At 42.6% G+C, this 20249-nt stretch overlaps 1 protein-coding gene across 2 annotated transcripts; it reads left to right on the forward strand.

Annotated features, from left to right (window-relative positions):
* Positions 1-635: 635 nt before the first annotated feature.
* On the forward strand, positions 636-20175 carry sh2b1 (SH2B adaptor protein 1). Of its 2 annotated transcripts, XM_030140787.1 has the most exons (11): positions 636-789; positions 3691-4842; positions 6415-7223; positions 8162-8263; positions 8441-8532; positions 9772-9854; positions 11315-11470; positions 14490-14701; positions 15944-16118; positions 16413-16503; positions 18971-19132. In XM_030140787.1, exons 2-11 carry the CDS (start codon positions 3978-3980, stop codon positions 18990-18992), a joined length of 2607 nt encoding a protein of 868 aa, XP_029996647.1. In that variant the 5' UTR covers positions 636-789; positions 3691-3977; the 3' UTR covers positions 18993-19132. The 2 variants fall into 2 exon arrangements, with proteins under 2 accessions (XP_029996647.1, XP_029996646.1); XM_030140786.1 differs by lacking the exon at positions 16413-16503 and having other exon boundaries at positions 18971-20175.
* Positions 20176-20249: the final 74 nt, after the last annotated feature.

Here is a 20249-nt window from a genome sequence, read left to right on the forward strand (position 1 = left end):
TCATAAACACCTGATTATTGATCTTACAGGAAAGTTCTTTTTTTTATACTTTATTTTTATTGTTTGATTTCTGTACAATACAAAACAAACATAAGGGTCATTTGGGATACACTGACCATAAATAATCTTTGTGACTGACAACTGGTTTTAGTAATGTGACACTGAAATGAAAATTGTCCATTTCTCCTATTTATGATGAAACTGCCCGTAAGGAATGTTCTAATAACTTTTAGATGCTGCATTTGGGACATTCATGAGCTGTAAAATCATCTGATCATCACAATTAAAACTAAAAAAAAACAAAAAACAAAAAAAAAACCTTGAAATATTTCACTTTGTGTGTATTGAATCTAAAATATGTTTGATTCAATGTTGGGAAAGTGTACCCGTTCTACTGGAGGAACCTCCACATGGACCTTCACCACCTCTGAATTTATTGATGATTAAACATTGATCAGATAAAAACCGAACCTTCAGCCTCAATCTAACACAGAATAAACCCACTGATGTACACGCAGGTTTTAAAGCTCTACAAAGTTCTGCAAATCCAATCTCTCACATTTTCTGCTCAAACCTCAACGGATTACGGCGCAACTGCACAAACATCGCGAGAAAACACTGGCCGTGCGAGAGTATCGCGGCCAGGCCAGGCATAGCAATATTCATATTTAGCAACAACAACAACCTTTACGAAAAATGATTGTGCCGCTATGTAAACGGGGAAAATGACGAATTACCGGCAGGTTTCAGCTACAGCAGCAGGTGGAGACTTTGGACTGTGATAAACAGGTAGAGGAAACACGGCGCATCCATTTAGTGAAGTAATATTGGTCAGAGCTGGTTTATTAATAGCTAGCTAACAGTGGCTAACGGTAGCCACATTAGCTTAGCTCGCTGTGAATCTTTGGTGAACGCTGCTGTTGGATGATTCAGTATGTAGTTATCCACAGACGGGACACACCGGCCTCTACACAACCCGCTACCCCCGGCCACTGTGTCCAAATGAGGCTGTTAATTAGCCGCAGGCCCGTAAGCATGTTCCGTGAGGTGGCTATTGTTAGCTAAGTGGCTAACACGTCTTTAAAGAAAGCTGAATGAGCAGCTAGCGAGTGAAATGTCCATCTCACACCGCTATCACCACTGTCAGCTAATGACCCAGACCGGTAATTAACGGGTGTGTGGGTTAATTACATCGAGACACGGTCTGGAACAGTCTCAGTTTCTCATTTAGCGGCAGAGATTTGTTACACATTGGAAAGATCTACTGAAAACATCTGGTCACGCAACATCTGCGGGTTAAAGGACAGGTTCAGTGTTTTCCAAATAAAACTGCCTTCAGGTGTCCATGTGGACTAAAATGGAAACATCTACTATATGTTCTAACTGTGAGATGGGACAGATCTACATATTGAGATCTCTATAATGTTCCTTCATCACTAGAGCAGGGACACGTGTGATCAGTTGATATCGCTAAGGCTTTGTGTCCTTTCTGTCCCTACCTGTCCCACTGTCATAGACTGACTCAGGAATAGTTGAATGTTTGATTCCATCTTCTGATTCCATATATTGATCTTGTCCAACTCTCTAAACCTCCAGATGCTGAACTCGGCTCCATTTGACACTACCTTGAACCACCAATATTTCCTCCAATTCCCATCAAAGCCCTGATGCAGTTGGATTCACTTCTATATCATTCATGCATATAATAGTGAAATAGTGCCTTTAATCCATATCCAGCTCCATAGAATGACCAAACATGACCTTTGACCGGAACTCATTTGAATATCATGGTGAAAAATCTAGTCAGGTCATTGGGTTGGACTTTTCAAATCTATAAGAACATTCTGGTCCACCTCAGATATTCTATTGGTGTAAATCTGTTCAACACACTATATTTATCCATCAAATATATCAGCTGTAGAATCTATGAGGAGGAACAGATGTTCAATTTGAAGGACAACTAAGAAGGTTGAACACTGATCCATTCCATGTAGAAGTGAATGGACCATCCAACTGATCACCTAAACATGTCTGATTTACTCATGTTTGTTGTTCTTCTGATCAGAAGGATTTGTTGCTTTAATGGACCTCCTTTCCAGTTGAGTCAATCATGTCCCGATGAATCCAACAGAGTTCAGACTTAGTTTTACAGACATGATCAGGATAAAGGATCCATTTGGAGATGATGGATCTGACTGTTTTACTGCAGGAACTGAGTCATGCGTCACTGAACATGGACCAAAAGGATTTAATAGACACAATTATGCATTTGACTGAGACACACACACCTATTTATAAAATACATCCAAACAGATAGGAGACCAGGACATGTCCTTACATGATAAAAGTAAAATCATTAATTATTGGCTGTTTAAAGTCTGACTTTTGATTCAAAGTGAATGAAACCATTTGAAAAAATTAAGATGGAACTTGGTGAAAACTGTGTAAAAGATGTAAACATAACTAAATAGATACAAGAGAAAAACTAATTTGGTGATTTTCATGCTAATTCTGTTTATTTTTAGTTTGAATGTTGTAAAAGCCTGTTTGTCATTTAACAATTGAGTTGTAAAAGTCTGTTGAAACACCCGTTAAAGGATTCGTTCATCTAAAACTACTGTTTATTCAGCTCTCATGTGGAAACATGTTGCATGTGTTAGAGCTGGATGATGCGGTGTAGATGATTAAAATAAAATACATTTTTATAGATATCAATAATTATCACAATGGTCAAGACAGTCAGAATTACTTTACAGTTTACAGGATGATTTGTCATCCTGAATTGAATAAACCACTTACGAAATGGTTTAGGTCAGAAAGTAAGTAAAATATTTGCATAATAACCTATAAATAATGACAACTCTTGGTTTTTCTCTTTGTTTTAGTGCCAAAAAAGACCCACTGAATTATGAAAATAGTTACATTTTACAAAAAAGATGTGAATAACCTGAAAAAACTGAGATTTCAGTAGAAAAATTAGTGCAATTTTAACAATATTCTGCCTCAACTTATCATTTATACATGAACATGACGCACAGTGTTACACAACAGGCAGAATATTGTTAAAATGTTAGAGTTTGGAATTAAAGTAAGAACAAGTCCCACAATATTACATCTCATCTTATTATTAACACGACTTACAGATGAGAGTGACTCTACTTTATACTTGTATTTATTTGCATTTTATTGTGAAAGGATAGTTAGTAAATGTAAACATTTTCATAGTGTAATGTTATTTTTGTCATTTAAATTTTTTTTCACATAATTTTTCAAGTAGAACTTTAGTAGTTGTCATTATTTATGGGTTATTCTGTTCTTATTTTACTGTAGATCCCATTGGTCTGTATGTGGAACCTGTACTAAAATGACTTTGACATCTTTGACTGTTAATATCTTCAGTGACACTGCAGTGTTTCATTAATTACAAATACTGTGGCAGCGTTTAATGGGTCTAAATACGAAATAAATCAGTTACTGTAATCGTTCACATACACAGACCATCCCATCATGTAGATCTGAAACCCAGAAAGACCCAAACATTCAACATGGACCAGAACCATCCACTGATATAAACTGTTTTTCTTCTTTTTTTACACACCCTGCTTGTTTTATTTATTTATTTATTTTTTTACCCCCCCGTTCGTCCATTTCTGCTGAATTCACTGATCTGTTGTGTTTCTTTTTTTCCAGGATGCGGCGTTGCTTCTGTGGATGTTCGACAGATGGTGAAGATGTTGTGAATCTGTGGTCGTCGTTCATCTGAACCTGCATTTTCCTGTTGAACTGTTGTTTTCTTGGTTGAATAATGTAGCAGAAGGCAGAGCTGTCGAACCCCGTGGTCTGTTGAACTGTCGATGGGGCTGAGAACAGCGCTCGGCCCCACCCTCGTTAGTCGATCCTCAGACCTATGTGCCGTGTTTGTCGTCAGCTGTGCCGTCACTTCCTCTGTTCCTTGTTTTGAAGTGATTTGATCGATCATGAACGGCTCTCTGTTGACCCCGCCTAGCCCGCGGGCCGCTAACTCCTCCCCCCTGCCCCCTTCCCCGTCCCCGTCTCCATCACCTCCATCGCCGTCGTTGCTGCCGCTGTCGCCCCGGCCGCCGCCGCTGCCTCCCCTGGTGAGCCCCCCACCGCAGGCCCACCCCTCCTCACTGTCAGACACCCCCACACCGTCGCCTTCACCCTGCCTGAGCTGGACCGAATTCTGTGAGCTCCATGCCCGTGTGGCGGCTGGCGACTTCGCACGTCACTTCAGGGCGTTCCTCCTGGAAAACCCCCACTACTCCCCCGACTCGGCCGCTGCCTTCTGTCGCCGTTTCACCGACCGCTTCGTTCGCCACTTTCAGAGTGAGCTGGAGGGGGCGCTGCCACCGAGCTGTGCTTCTGGGAGGGAAGAGATGGTGAGCTGGGCTCCCCAGTCCGACGCCACCTCCCTGGAAGAAGAGGCGGTGTCGCCCCTGTCTGCGTCTGGGGGTGCGGTCCTCCCCGCCACACGGGCCTCGTCTAAACCACCCCCCAGTCGGCTGGTCCTGGAGAGCCGAAGCGGAGACAGGTTTCAGGATTCGTACGCCCACGGTCAGGTCCTGCCCCCGTCGTCGTCATCGTCGTGTTGCTCCTCAGTGGGCGGGAACAACGGGCGGCGCGAGGACCGGGGGGGCGTGGTGGCTCCTGGGAATGGGGAGGCGCCGGTGGAGGAAGAGGAGGACAGCTGGTTGGGCGTGGCGTCGGTTGGGGAAGACGTTGAGCCAGAAGAGCGGGAGTCCACGGAGGTGGACCACACAGACCCCGCCCACACTCCTCAGAACACGTCCTCCTCTGTCACTCCTCCACCCAGTTCCAAAGGTAACGATATGGCGGCGTGTTGGAGAAAATCCATCAGCGTCCAGGGTTCAGCGCACAGATACTCAGTTCAGGCGGAGTATCGGATAACAACAATAATATCCTTAAATTAAAACCAGGTTCAAACAAACTCCTCAAAAGACTAAACGTAAACACAGACCTGATGGTTTTGGACGTGGATGAAGTGAAGCCACGTGTGTCACACCTGTTTTAAAACAGCTGAGTGACGAAACAGAGTCCAGAGGCGGAGGTCCAGTTTAGGTTCCTCTGACTTTACACCAGGGACATTAGTCATGTTGGTTCAGGTTCCACATTCAGAAACAGGATGGTCTAAAGTGGATCAGAACCAGGATGATCTAACGTGAATCAGAACCATTACGATCTAAAGTGGATCAGGACCAGTACAATAACTCCAAATCTTTCTCTGTTTTCTTGCAAAAAAGTAAAAATGTAATTGTACCAATATTAAATCTCAGTTTATCGTTTATTCATGTTCATTCTAACGTATAGATAAAGTGAATCTATAAATACACAGAACCTTTAAGAACAGACAGAATATAATTAAAATTACACTGATTTATATGAAGACAGTTCAGATTAGTTTATATACGTTATAGTTCAGGTTCATCAGATTTATTTGTGAAAGCATAGTTTGTAAATATGAACATTTTCATGTAATTTTTACACTGAAAAACAGAAAAGTTGTCATTATTTATAGTTTATTTTGTTCTTATCTTCCTGGTTCTGATCAAGGTTATAATAGTTGGATTTTTCATTATAGTTTAGTTTTATTTAGTTTTGACTTTTTTTTTCTCTAATTCAGTTAGTTTTAAGTACTTTTTAGAGCAGGTTTGCGAGTTTTTATTAGTTTTCATTTTTTTCTGAATGGTTGGTTTTAGTTTAGTTTTAGTATTAATTTTAGTTTTGTCGTATCTTTTCTCTTCTTCTCCGTCATATTCAAATAAATCCCAGACAGGACTCTGCTGCTTTCTCCCAACTTTAGTCTCCATGTTTCCAGGTAGAGTGGGGACCAGAGGACGACTCTAAACGACAAGTGACGAGAAGTGACGGACTGTGAAGTTCCGTACGGTGCCGCTAGCTAAAATTGCTAGAGTGCAATAAATTGCTTTTGTATCAATCCGACATTGACAAAGACGAAAACGAAGGGAATTTTATCCATAATTTTTATACATTTTAGTTAGTTTTGTAAGCACACAATACAGTTTCAGTTAGTTATTGTTTTTTTCTTTAAATTATAGTTTTTATTTTAGTTAAAAATGTTTTTTCAGTTCTAGTTTTCATCATTTTGTTAGTTTTCATTAATGATAATAATTTTGGTTATGATCCACTTCAGATCATATTGGTCTGAATATGGAACCTGAACTAAAATCTTTGTTAATATTTTCAGTTAAATTTTTGCTGGATCAGACTCTTTAACGGCCACTTTTGGCCCACGGGCCGTATGTTTGACCCCTGACCTGAGTAGAAAACAGTAACTTCAGTGTTTTTGGAGAATTCATTCAGTATCATGACAAATTTTGGTGTCTAAGTGTAGTACTGTCTCCTGTCGCCTAGGTAATGGGACACCGAACTCGTCCAAGAACAAGCTGAAGAAGCGCTTCTCACTGCGGTCAGTGGGTCGCAGTGTGCGGGGCAGCGTCCGGGGGATCCTGCACTGGAGGAGCTCGTCCAGCGACTCGGCCCAAAGTCAGCTGCCCTCCAGCTACAGCTACACCATGGGCGTGCAGGATGCCGCCGCCACCAAGAGGAACTCTGGGACGCAGCCACCCACGCCCACCTCCTCCATGCCCGTGTCCCTGTCCATGCCCCTGTCCCTGCCCCACTCGTCCTCATCCTCGCTGCCCCCCTCCTCCTCCAGCAGCGCCACCTCCCTGTCTTTGTCTGAGGCCGCCCGCGACCGGAGGCGGAGCAACGGTGAAGGCGGCGAGAAGGAGAAGTGGAGCCACCGTCTGGAGAAGCTCCGCCTGTCCCGGTCGCCTCCTCCGGTCCTCACCTCTGCCTCTTCCACGCTGCCCCCCAGCAGCGCCGCCGCCGCCTCCGCCATGGGACCCCCGAGGAAGGTGGGGCGGCTGGTCCGAGAGGGCGGGGTCAGCGTCAGCTCGTCCAGCGACGAGCTGAGCAGTGGCCACGCTTTCTCCGGCTTCTCGTTTGGTCTGCTCCATCATGGTACGGACAACAACAACGTGGCCTCGGCTCCGACCGCCGCCACCCCGGCCGGGCCAGCGCAGCCTCTGGGCAGCGGGGGCAACGTCCCCTGGAGGGGGGGCCGCTGGCACAAATGTCGACTGGTCCTCAGAGAGAGGGACCGGGAAGGAGGGGACAGGGGGGAGGAGTACTACCTGGAGTTCTTCATTCCACCCAAAGTAAGAGAACCCTCTGTCACACTATTGGAGCTATCAGTTGGGTGGGGGGCTTAACGGAGCACTACTGCAGAAAGTGGGTGGGGTTAACTAAGTACAGACTACAGGTATTTTTAAAGTCCTCCAGTAGTTCCCATTTTGAACATCAACTACATTTGACTGTTTTATGAGTTTTTCATTTAATTTTTCTTCCATCGTGTTCTTTAGATTAGATTATTTTAGATTACAGTCAATTTGATCAGATAGAACTTCATTGATCCTTCAGGAAATTCAGGTTCCAGAATTGGAACAACACGAAGTGTACACATATAAGAAATATTACAAGTAAATATGAATAGCAATAACTAAAAATAGTAGTGAAAAGACAGGCAATTACACATTAGAAAGTAGAAATAAACAAAGTAAGAATAAGAATAATTATGTTATATTTATGTAATAAAGTGATAATAGTAGTTGTAACAACGATATACAAGTAATAAGTATGTGGTAGTTATAAGGAATAGTTAAAATAACAAAGAATAAGAAAAATAAATTAACAACTACATGAACCAAACATTACACAACATTGTTCTTGTCCAGGAACATTACACTGAAACAGTAATACTAAACATATTAAAAAAAAAAAAAAAAAAAAAGAAGAAAAACAATAAAACAATAATAGACACACTGGGAGCTGAAGCCCTGCCCCCACAGGGGAGGGTAGGTTTAATTAGTGTGTTAATGAACTTCATGTGTGTGAATATTTAGCCTAAACCTGTTTATATTCATCTGAAAACAGCCTAATCTGAGCTAATGATTAAAAAGTGATTCGTCTATCAGTGGATTGAAACTGTTCAGTGTCTGGTGTCACATTATTCCTGTTCCTGATGCTGATTCAACAAACGTTTGGACGCCATACACTGGCTCCTCCTCTTATTTTCACTTCCTGTTTGCGTCCCCAGTCGTCGAAGCCCCGCCTCACTGTCCCCTGCTGCTCCATCGTGGATGTGAGGAGCACCACGGCGCTGGAGGTTCCCGACAAGGAGAACACGTTTCTACTGCAGGTCAGTACACAACAGCTCATACACAAAACACACACAATACACACACAACACACACACAAAACACACACAAAATACACACACAATACACACAAAACACACACAATGGATTGGACTCAGTAATGCAGTCGTCCTATTGGCTGGTCGTGTAACTGAACTGACTGTTGGATTCTGTTTCAGCTCGAAGGTTCAGCTCAGTACGTGATTGAGACCCGGGATGCGGTTCAGATGAGGGCGTGGCTCAGCGACATCCGCAACGGCATCTGTCTCAGGTAACCAGGGGGCGGGGCATTTTGGCCTCCTTGGTGTGGAGATGTAAACTCATCCACAGTTCTGAAGTCACTTATTAGAGTTGTTCTAAAACTGTTCTAAGAGTGTTCAAAGCATGTTCTGAGTGTGTTCTAAGAGTGTTCAAAGCATGTTCTGAGTGTGTTCTAAGAGTGTTCAAGGCATGTTCTGAGTGTGTTTTAAGTGTGTTCAAGGCATGTTCTGAGTGTGTTCTAAGAGTGCTCAAAACATGTTGAGTGTGTTCTAAGAGTGTTCAAAGCATGTTCTGAGTGTGTTCTAAGAGTGTTCAAAGCATATTCTGAGTGTGTTCTAAGAGTGTTCAAGGCATGTTCTGAGTGTGTTTTAAGTGTGTTCAAGGCATGTTCTGAGTGTGTTCTAAGAGTGCTCAAAACATGTTGAGTGTGTTCTAAGAGTGTTCAAAGCATGTTCTGAGTGTGTTCTGTGTTCAAAGCATGTTCTGAGTGTGTTCTAAGAGTGTTCAAAGCATGTTGAGTGTGTTCTAAGAGTGTTCAAAGCATGTTCTGAGTGTGTTTTAAGTGTGTTCAAAGCATGTTCAGAGTGTGTTTTAAGTGTGTTCAAGGCATGTTCTGAGTGTGTTCTAGGAGTGTTCAAACCATGTTCTGAGTGTGTTCTAAGAGTGTTCAAACCATGTTCTAAGTGTGTTCTAAGAGTGTTCAAACCACGTTCTAAGTGTGTTCTAAGAGTGTTCAAACCATGTTCTGAGTGTGTTGTGTGTTCTAAGAGTGTTCAAAGCATGTTCTGAGTGTGTTCTAAGAGTGTTCAAAGCATGTTCTGAGTGTGTTCTAAGAGTGTTCAAAGCATGTTCTGAGTTTGTTCTAAGCATCTTGTAAGTGTGTTCTAAGCATGTTCTAAGTGTGTTCTAATTGTTTTAAGTGTGTTCTTAGCATGTTGTGTGTTGAAAGCGTGTTCTAGGTGTGTTCTAACCGTGTACTGAATGTGTTCTATGTGTGTTCTAAGTGTGCTGTATGTGTGTTGTAAGTGTGTCTAGGCTCGTTCTAAGTGTGTTTTAAGTGTGTTCTAGGTGCGTTCTAAGTGTGTTGTGTGTTCTTAGTGTGTTTTTGGTGCGTTCTAAGCCTGCTCTAGGCATATTCTAAACATGTTCTGTGTGTGTTCTAAGTGTGTTCTAGGTGTGTTCTAAGCATGTTCTAAACATGTTCTATGTGTGTTCTAGGTGTGTTCTAAGTATATTGTGTGTTCCATAGTGAACAGGAGGATGCTGAAGGTGTGTGTGGAGGACCGCTGGAAATCAGTGGGACGCCTGAGATTGTCGACCGTTTGTCACAAGGTTAGTCCATGGTCCAGTACTGTAGTCCACATCTGGACCCGGGTCTCCACCCATCTGGATTTGGATTAAGTCTTTCAGTTTGGTTCATTTATTTTTATTTTATTTATAGTTTTGTTTTTGCTTATGAACTCAGTGTTTGTTATTTTTATTTTTGATCTGGTTTTTTGGAGTCCTTCTGGGTTTAGTCTTAGGGTGTATTCACACCTACCACGTTTGGTCCATTTTAAAACGGACCAGAGTTCGTTTCCCCAGAAAGTCCAGACTTTTTTTTAGGTGTGAATACAAACGTGAACTCTGATTCGAACCAAACAAGCGGAGGTGGTCTCGGTCCGCTTCCAAACGGACTCTGGGCCAGTTCACTTCTGGTGTGAATATAACCGACCTCGAATCGAACCAAACCAAGGAATCTTGTGCCTTTTTGTGCTTGACGAGCCACCGTAGCCGCTGGAAGTAGCCGAAGTTTACAGGTGGTCAGAGCTAATAGCAGCAGCTATGAGCTGTGGACAGACGTGGAGCAATGAGGAAATTGAATGTGCCACTGACATTTGGTCAGATGCCCGTATTATGAAACTGGCTCTGACTGAGCTTTTCTTGAGTGTTAACATTATTTTCGAAAATTTGTGTCAGTAAAAATACAATTTATATTCCGAAAATGATAACTGTAAGTAGGAGTACCACGATTATTTTCATCAACACCGGCCATCTCTAGTTCACCCCGCCCCCGACTTTTCTGTCCAATGCTAGCGCAGTTCGTCACATGCGTGCTTGTGGTCAAGCATTTTGGTCCACTTGCAAAAAGTGCAATGTGAATGCAATCCGACCCAAATGAAAAAAATAAAGTCTGCATTTGATCTGAATCAAATAAGCGGACCAAAGGACTTTTCAGGTGTGAATACACCCTTAGTTCCTCTAGACCTGTTCCAGATCTGTCCGGTCTAAGGGGTCTTCATCTGGTCTAAGTGGTCTTCATCTGGTCTCAGTGGTCTTTATCTGGTCTAAGTGGTCTTTATCTGGTCTAAGTGGTCTTTATCTGGTCTCAGTGGTCTTCATCTGGTCTCAGTGGTCTTTATCTGGTCTAAGTGGTCTTTATCTTGTCTCAGTGGTCTTTATCTGTTCTAAGTGGTCTTTATCTGGTCTCAGTGGTCTTTATCTGGTCTAAGTGATCTTTATCTGGTCTCAGTGGTCTTTATCTGGTCTAAATGGTCTGCATCTGGTCGCAGCGGTCTTCATCTGGTCGCAGCGGTCTTCATCTGGTCTCAGTGGTCTTTATCTGGTCTAAGTGGTCTTTATCTTGTCTCAGTGGTCTTCATCTGGTCTAAGTGATCTTTATCTGGTCTAAGTGATCTTTATCTGGTCTAAGTGATCTTTATCTGGTCTAAGTGATCTTTATCTGGTCTCAGTAGTCTTTATCTGGTCTAAGTGGTCGTTATCTGGTCTCAGTAGTCTTCATCTGGTCTTAGTGTGTTACGGGGGAATCGGAGGCTCCTCTCCGCTCATGGATCCTCTTCCGCCGGAGCTGCCGCCTCGAGCCCCGCTGGACGAACCTGACGGCCGGATCCTAGGAGGAGGCGGGGCCAGTCTGGGCACGCCCTTCGCTGAGACGCCAGACGCCACAGGTGGGTCGTTATCGTCATCAGTACCAGGTTAATTTACTGTAATAATCTGTGACTGACCCAGTTTAGACTCGGGCTTAAAGTTAAACTTCAGTCATTGCATGTGATTTTCACCCTCTAGACCAGGGGTTGGCAACCTTTAACACTCAAAGAGCCATTTCGACCCAGTTTCCACGGAAAAGACAACACTGGGAGCCGCAAACACTTTTTGACATCTGAAATGAAGATGTTAGCCTATATATACCGTAAATTCCGGACTATAAATCGCTACTTTTTTCCCACATTTTAAACATTGCGGCTTATACTCCAACGTGGCTTATACAACGATTTTACCGGTACCACGGCTTGGTGCAGCAGCGGCGGCACACCTCAGGGCGGCGGCACACCTCGGGGCCAACGCTAGGTGCCGTTGCACCGCCGTACCATGGCTCGGTGCCAGGTGCCGTGGCACCGCAGTGGTGCCTCAGCTCGAGGTGCCGGTGGTGCCGCGGCACCGGTGGCTCCCAGTTGTGGCACCACGGTTCCATGGCACCTGACACCGAGCAGTGGCACTGCGGTGCAACGGCACCCGGCACTGAGCCGTAGTACTGCAGTACCACGGCACCTAGCGTTGGCCCCGAGGTGCCGCAGCACCTTGGTCGTGCCATGGCACCTGGCATCATTAAATATCCTATTTTCTTCAGATATTTTTCTTTTCTTAGGTTTCTCCATACTTTGCCTACCTGGGGTTGAAAGTCTCGATAAATGTACGGTGTTTTGGCGGGCTGTCGGAAAGTGTGACGCATATTTTGAGCGACGAAAAATAATGATATATATATATATTAGGCCTGTAACGGTACACAAAATTTTCGGTTCGGTACGTTTTCGGTTTTCAAAGCCACGGTTTGGTTTTTTTCGGTTCGGTACGGGAAGAAAGAAAACCCCTCAAAATGTCTTTAATACATTTATGAATTTTTTAACATTTTTCCCCCAATTTTTGGACACAATAGAATATAGAAAAACAGGAGTAATATAATTCTGCTGCTATAAATCAAATAGAAAATAAAATAAATTATTAATATGACTAAATGTATTTTAAACATTAGTATTGCACTTTTCTCTGACAGGTAGTTTTGAACAAACAAGAAAAATCTAATCACAGTTCTGTCAGTTCACATTCTGCAGAAAAATATCAGCAAAAAAATTCTGCATGAAGTGCAACATTAACAGGAGGGTAAACTGGTATTCTGTTTAAACAAACTGAAGAGCAACATTGACAACAAACTGAACCAAATTATTTATTTTAGGACAGAGAATAAACTGTTTAGGACACTGTGTGTACTTGTGTGTATGTGTGTGTGTGTTTGAGTGTGCGCGCGCGCATGGAACGTACAATTTGTCTGGGGGATGGTTTGTTTGTTGTTTTTTTGTTTTGTTTTTTTTGGTCGGAGCCGGGGGGTGGGGGGGTGCGGTCCGGTCCATAACTAACGTAACTAACGCTGGCGTGAAACGAAAGTGAAACTTTATTTTTATATACTGTCAGTGGCCAACTCCGAGTTTTATTCCTCTGTTATACAGCGTGCGTGAGAGAGAGAGAGAGAGAGAGAGAGAGAGAGAGCTAGTGTGTTTTAGAACTACCGTAGTTCCTAGGGGCCAAACAACGTCCGTCTTATCGACGTCTCTTTCCTCGTTGTTGTCTTTCACCGGGACCTGAAGTGATCCAAACTGGACTGTAATGATGGTGGAGGGTCTTCAGTCTCTTCCTTCCAGGTTCACATCATTTATTTATTTATTTATTTATTTATTTTTTTTTTACCTTATATCAGCTGCTATTTGGTATTTTGGGTCAATGTGCGTGTCCTTTAATATGTCCGTGTGAAACTTGCGCGAATTTAAAGTTCCGCATTAAACGACATCTTTCGTTCCTTTTTCTTTTTGTCAACATACTGTGCCGTTTCGGTACAGCTGTGTGCTGAACCGAACAGGTGTGTACCGAAACGGTTCGGTTCGGTACGTGTACCGTTACAGGCCTAATATATATATATATATAATTTTATTGTAATATTTCGAGATCACAATAATCTTACAATTTACAACTACAATTAAACAAACGAACAAACACAAATAAAATACTTTGTTCAGATATTGTGCAGTTTTGGTGTCGCAGGGCATTCCACGCATGCCGGCTGACACGTCAAGTGCTGTGAAACGTCTCTGAAGAACGCGACTGCTGATCACCGAAATTGCACAAGGTCTGAAGACAGAAGTTAAAAACTTTGACTTAATAAGAAGACATGGTACACGTTTTTGAGACAAATAACATACACTTCAATCGGACACTTATAATTTATTTTCCCAAGCCACGCAGAGCCACATCATAAGGATGAAAGAGCCGCATGCGGCTCCGGGGCCACGGGTTGCCGACCCCTGCTCTAGACTTTAGAACCCGATCAAAGGGAAACTTATTTAGTCAATATTCACTGAAAATGTGGAGTTTAGTTCAGTTTGTGTTACTTTTAGTTTTTGTTAGTTTTAGTTCAGTTTTTGTTAGTTTTAGTTTAGTTTTTGTTCATTTTAGTTCAGTTTTTGTTGGTTTTAGTTCAGTTTTTGTTCATTTTAGTTCAGTTTTTGTCAGTTTTAGTTTAGTTTTTGTTCATTTTAGTTCAGTTTTTGTTGGTTTTAGTTCAGTTTTAGTTGGTTTTAGTTCAGTTTTTGTTAGTTTTAGTTCGGTTTTTATTACTTGTTCATTTTTTTTGATACTTTTAGTCATCTTTTGTGTGTTAGTGTTTGTCAGATTCAAAAAGGTGGAAAATCTGTTGTAACTGTGTCCTTAAAAACCCACCAAAACCTCAGGCCATTAATAGATAAACAGCCGTCCGCTAAAGACAGATATAACATATGTGTCCAAATGTTTGTTATTCTGAAGAACCCTCAAAGTGCAAACGTCAGTAGGATGTAGACTCCACCCTCAGCCTTAACTCAGCTGTGTGACTGGACTCCTGACGTGTTGTCATGAACATTTGTTGTGGCTGTTGTCCGTCAGGGTCCTTCCTGTTCTCCGAGGTGTCGTCAGCCGAGGCGGTGGAACATCCACTCAGCGAGTGTCAGTGGTTCCACGGAACATTGTCCCGTCTCAAAGCCGCCCAGCTGGTGTTGGCGGGAGGCCCGGCAAGTCACGGCGTCTTCCTGGTTCGACAGAGCGAGACGCGGCGCGGGGAATACGTCCTGACCTTTAACTTCCAGGGAAAGGCCAAGGTGAGGAGACAAGGACATGTGGAGCTTAAAACCTGGTTCCATCACACAGGAACATCTGTTATCAGATTCAAAAACTAATATGAACCATGAGAACAAAGGCAGAAAATCGATGAACCCATAAAGACCCAAACACTTTTAACCTAAACCATCTACTGATCGAAACTGTTTAATACCTGTTTATCTACTAATTCTATCAATACATGTAAATAATTAGTGTAAAATACGTGTCTTCATCTTTCCATGGTCATCAGATATGACCCAGTGATACTTTTTGTGTCAGTTCCCAAATCAATTTTTCTTTCTATTTTATCTTTTTTAAATGGTTCATATTTGTCTAATCCCACTTTTCTTAGTCTGTGGTTCATTTTTTTTTGTGTGTGGACCCTAATAGTTCAAACAGTTTGAATTTGAACCCTCCAGCTGCTGCAAAACTATCTTTGGATTTCTACAACCTCTTTGAATTCCTGCTTAATTAGTTCAGTCTATAACTAGGTCCGTCTCCACATTTACACATATAAGGTCCAGACTTCAGATGAACATTTCTCCAGTATTTCTCTATAATTGTTTGTCAACAGCAGCAGTTCTAGTCCATACTGAAAATATGTCCAAACTTGGAGCCCATTACCTCAAATGTTCAGTTGTTGGTTGAACGGGACAGAGCAGCACAGCTGACAACCTGGAGGGGGCGGGGCCTGAAGTGGCTCATGTGCATTTAAAGGGCCAGTGCTCCAAACCACCTTTCTGGCGTCATAAATCAGAAATAGGGTTGAAGATGGACCTGTGGAGTTGAATGAATGAAGAATTCAGACCCAAACAGAGCATTTACAGTTTATGGAGACCACAGGGAAAAGTAGGAAAACAAAGAATAACATTAAAAAAGAAAAATATCACTGCCTTAAGTGATTTATCACTCTTAATCATTACATTATCCTCTGCATTTTTCACTTTTTCAGTGAAAATCAGGTATTTTCTTAAATTTAATTTACTGATCATGTACTTTAATCACCATTCTGATTTTACATTTGTAGGCTATTATATCAAAAACAGAGAGAACTTAAGAAAAAGTGACTTTTCCAGTAAAATATATCATTAACTGAACGTTCTATCTAGAAAAGTGACCCTGGGGTCAGAGTTCTACATGATACTGGTGTTGGCTACGTTTACTTAAAGCAGCTGGGGTGTAATGTTGGCATTGATGTGTGACTTTTGACCCCTGCTGTGTCCCTGCGTTCTGTCCAATAGCACCTCCGCCTGTCCCTGAATGAGGACGGCCAGTGTCGAGTGCAGCACCTTTGGTTTCAGTCCATCTTCGACATGTTGGAGCACTTCAGGGTCCACCCGATCCCTCTGGAGTCTGGAGGAGCCTCCGACGTCACGCTCATCAGCTTCGTGGGCGCCACCGCCGTTCGCCAGCCAGGTACGAACCCCCCCCCCATTTAAAGAGGGACATCAGAGGCTCTTTTTGAACATGCACAGGTCACTTTTTACCGTCTGTGAAGGCTGAGCACGTCTTCACAGTAAAAAGTGTCGTCTTTATCACTTCCTGTTGAGTCAAACACTGGCGTTTCCTTCCAGTTTGACTTTAAACCATGTTGTTGTTGTTGTGTTGTTTCATCTTCCCGCTACAGCGTCTGCACCACCTGACCTCTCTGTTGTTGTTGTTGTTGTTGTTGATGTTGTTGTTGTTTATCCGTTGGCTCATCCCCTGCAGGCCGCGATAGGGCAGGCAGTCGGCCTTCAGCCTGTGATGTCATCACCACGCGCCATCCCGACTCTCCATCAACCCCCATCTCTGACTGTGTGTAAGTGAGACCGGACTCGAATGAATGAATGAATGAAACGAACAAGTGAATGAAACGTTTACACTGAGTTCAGACATTTAAACCCAGAGGATGAGGAGGATCTGAAGAACAAAAGCCTGGTTTCATCAAATGTTTCCAAGTTACATAGAACATACACAATTAGAAGACTGAAAGAAACTATCAATACACACATATGTATGTGTGTGTGTGTGTGTGTATATATATTTATATATATTAGGGTATATATTTATATATATTAGGGCTGCACGATTTTGGCAAAAAAAAAAAATCCCGATTTTTTTTTTTTTTTTTTTTCCTCTAAAAACTCGATTTTCGATTTTGATTTTTGGGTAAAACTACAAAAGACAACAGAAGTCAGCATGTCGTTTTCGTGAGCAGCCCACAATGCAAGGCACTGCTCTGACCTCACATCTGTGATGGTATCACGTGATGAACCCAGAGAAGTTTATTTTTTCTTAATTAAATCTTTATTGAATGAAGTCGAGTATACAAACAATGTATACAACAAGAAAAATAACAGAAGTTTGCCAGGGGGAATACACTATAATACAATGTCCAAATCAGAGCAAATACTTATGTTTTTTATACCTTTTTTGTACCTGCCTTTTTGTTTCCAGATTTATCTAACAGCTTTAAATAAAGTTCAACATATTTCAAAAAATAAATAATATTTGGTTTTGTGTTACAGAACTTATATTTGTGAATGAAAAATTTAGCAAGTAAGAGGACTAAATTAATTATTTAAAAAAAATATATATTATATTTTATTTTATTTATTTATTTATTTATTTATTCTGGGTATCTGGGCCCACAGAAGTGATACCAATGTAAGTCAGTGACAGGCATCAGTCGTGCGTGCGTGGACCAGGTTAATATGAGTGATCCCCATGGGTTCTGTTTAAACTGGGGGATCTGAGCGTGGAATAGACTGACCCAGGACACGCTGGAGGGATTCTATCTGTGGAGCTGGTGGATGTGTGTGGGCACAGGGCTGTCTGAGCTCCTCTGCTGAGGCTGCCGACCCCGAGACCCGGACCAGGATTGGAAGGAGACAGTACGGTACAGATCCAAGACAACGGAAGATGAATGATCCGCATGCAATTATATTTCAGTTGCGGGATCCGTGCGTGAAGCCACGGCTTATATTGCTATAAGTACTGCGGGCTCATGAACACATTTAAAGTCCGGTCATTACACAGACTTCTGTGATAGACCGCTGTCACTGATAGGAGGAGGAGCCTACGGGAGCCCGCAAGCACGCGGCCCGCAGGCACGAGAGCGATTAAATCGATTTTACGATTTCCCTTTTTTAAAAATCGTCCTAATTAAAAAATCCGATTTCGATTTAAAATCGATTAATTGTGCAGCCCTAATATATATATAGCTGTAAACATATGTATGTGCCAAGTATTTGTTAATATTCATATTAAAACACAGAACAACAATTTGTACAATATGTACCAGACAATAGGATAATTAAAAGAAATATACATAAATCATATACATATATATATATATATATATATATATATATATACAGGGGTTGGACAAAATAATGGAAACACCTTAAAGAATCAACAAAATATAATTTAATATGGTGTAGGTCCGCCTTTTGCGGCAATTACAGCCTCAATTCTCCGAGGTATTGATTCATACAACTTGTGAATTGTTTCCAAAGGAATTTTAAGCCATTCTTCAGTTAGAATACCCTCCAACTCTTTTAGAGACGATGGCGGTAGAAATCGACGTCTTACTTGAATCTCTAAAACTGACCATAAATGCTCAATAATGTTGAGGTCTGGGGACTGTGCCGGCCATACGAGATGCTCAACTTCATTAGAATGTTCCTCATGCCATTCTTTAACAATTCTAGCTGTATGGATTGGGGCATTATCATCTTGAGGTGAAGGTGTTTCCATTATTTTGTCTAACCCCTGTATATATATATATATATATATATATATATATATATATATATATATATATATATATATATGTCATGTAAATGGTATCTATTATCATTATTATTATTATTTCCAGGTTTTTTTTCTCCTCAGTTTGGTTCCTGTTGTCATACTTTTAATGACTGACTCATTTCACTGAAACTAGGCTTTAGTCGTTGTATAATTCTTACAGTGTGTATTTTTTTATGAGTGTGAGTGTGTGTGTTTGTTTGTTTGTGAGTGGGACCGCCTCCATGACTCCCATGGACTCGACGACCACAGACCTCCTCACCAAACTGTCATTTTCTCTTCTTCTCTCCTTCTGACTACACTTCACTCCTCACACCTTCACCTCACCTCCTCCTCTTCCTCCTCCTCCTCCTCTTTTTCCTCCTCCTCTTCCTTGTTCTTCTCCTCCTCTGCCTCCTTTTATTTACACTTTTCTCTCCCCCTCTCCTCCCTCTGTCCTCCTCCTCCTCTGTATTTCCTTCTCCTTCATACAGACTTGACCAGCAGACCCCGTAGCCCTCCTCAGCCGCCTCCTCCTCTGCCCCCAAGTCGACCGCCGCCACCGACTCCGCCTCAGGAACGGGGAAACTCCGATCCAGAGCTGATTGGAGGAGGAGGAGGAGCCATGATGCCGACAACAGCAGCAGCAGCAGCAGCAGGAGGAGGAGGAGGAGGAGGCGGCAGTGGCAGCGGAGGAGGAGGGAGCGGAGGCAGTGGAGGTGGGAGTGGAAGTGGAGGAGTGGAGGACTGGGAGGACAGGGACAGGGACACGCCCCTCCGTCAGCTGGACGCCGTGGAGGGCGAGGAGCGTGACGGAGCAAGAGCACCCCGAGCCATTGATAACCAGTACTCCTTCTTCTAATGAAGGGAAGGAGGTGAAAAAAGAAGAGGAGGAGGAGGAGGAGTGTTTGTGTGTCTGAATGTGAGTGTGTGAGCGTGTGATTGGATGAGGCGGCGTACATCATAGCCATTCATAACCAGTATTTTTATTTTGTTAGCAAAGCAGAGGCGGAGCTGTGGAGAAGGAGGAGGAGGAGGTGGAGGAGGAGAGTAAAAGTACTAACACTATAGGAGAGACTAAAGGAGAGACGGGTGAGAGCAGCTTTACAACACTAAACTAGCGGTACACTTTGTTTTTAATGGTAGTCAGATAAGCTTCGTTTTTTGCCGGTATGCCTCACGGAGGGCTCCACCCCCTTTGGAGATGCCCGTGACGCCAGCAGCCCTGATACCTCACAGTGGTCCTGCCAAAACCGAACACGCCAACCCGACGCCAAACGTACGTAGACGCTTCTACTGGGGCACGTAGACCCGGACCGTTAGCATCCGCTGGGGTAGACCACGTCACAGCAAATGCCACATCACAAACGCCACGCTGCTAATGCAACGCCTCGAATATAACCAGACCAGCTACCAGTTCACATTTTACGCCTCTGGTTCCTTTGAATCCAAGTCAGTGCATCTGTGGTTCAGGTTACGTCTCTGACTGAATCACAGATGAAACAGAGTATCAAAAACAGCCTGTATCTGCTGCACTGAAGTCTGTACATTTCACCAAAACTCTGAAGGATTTTAGGAGTTTTTGCTCCGATTTTTAGCTGAAAACTACAACAGCGAATTAGTACCACAAAGAAAAAATAAAAACACTATCACTACAAGAATAAAGTCGTAGTAATATGAGAATAAAGTCATAGTTTAACCCTTAAAGACCCAAACTTCCACCTTTAACCTAAACCATCTACTGATCTAAACTGTTTAATACCTGTTGATCCA

This window comes from Sphaeramia orbicularis, chromosome 8, assembly GCF_902148855.1.
Source record: "Sphaeramia orbicularis chromosome 8, fSphaOr1.1, whole genome shotgun sequence".
In the NCBI taxonomy this organism is placed as follows: domain Eukaryota; kingdom Metazoa; phylum Chordata; class Actinopteri; order Kurtiformes; family Apogonidae; genus Sphaeramia; species Sphaeramia orbicularis.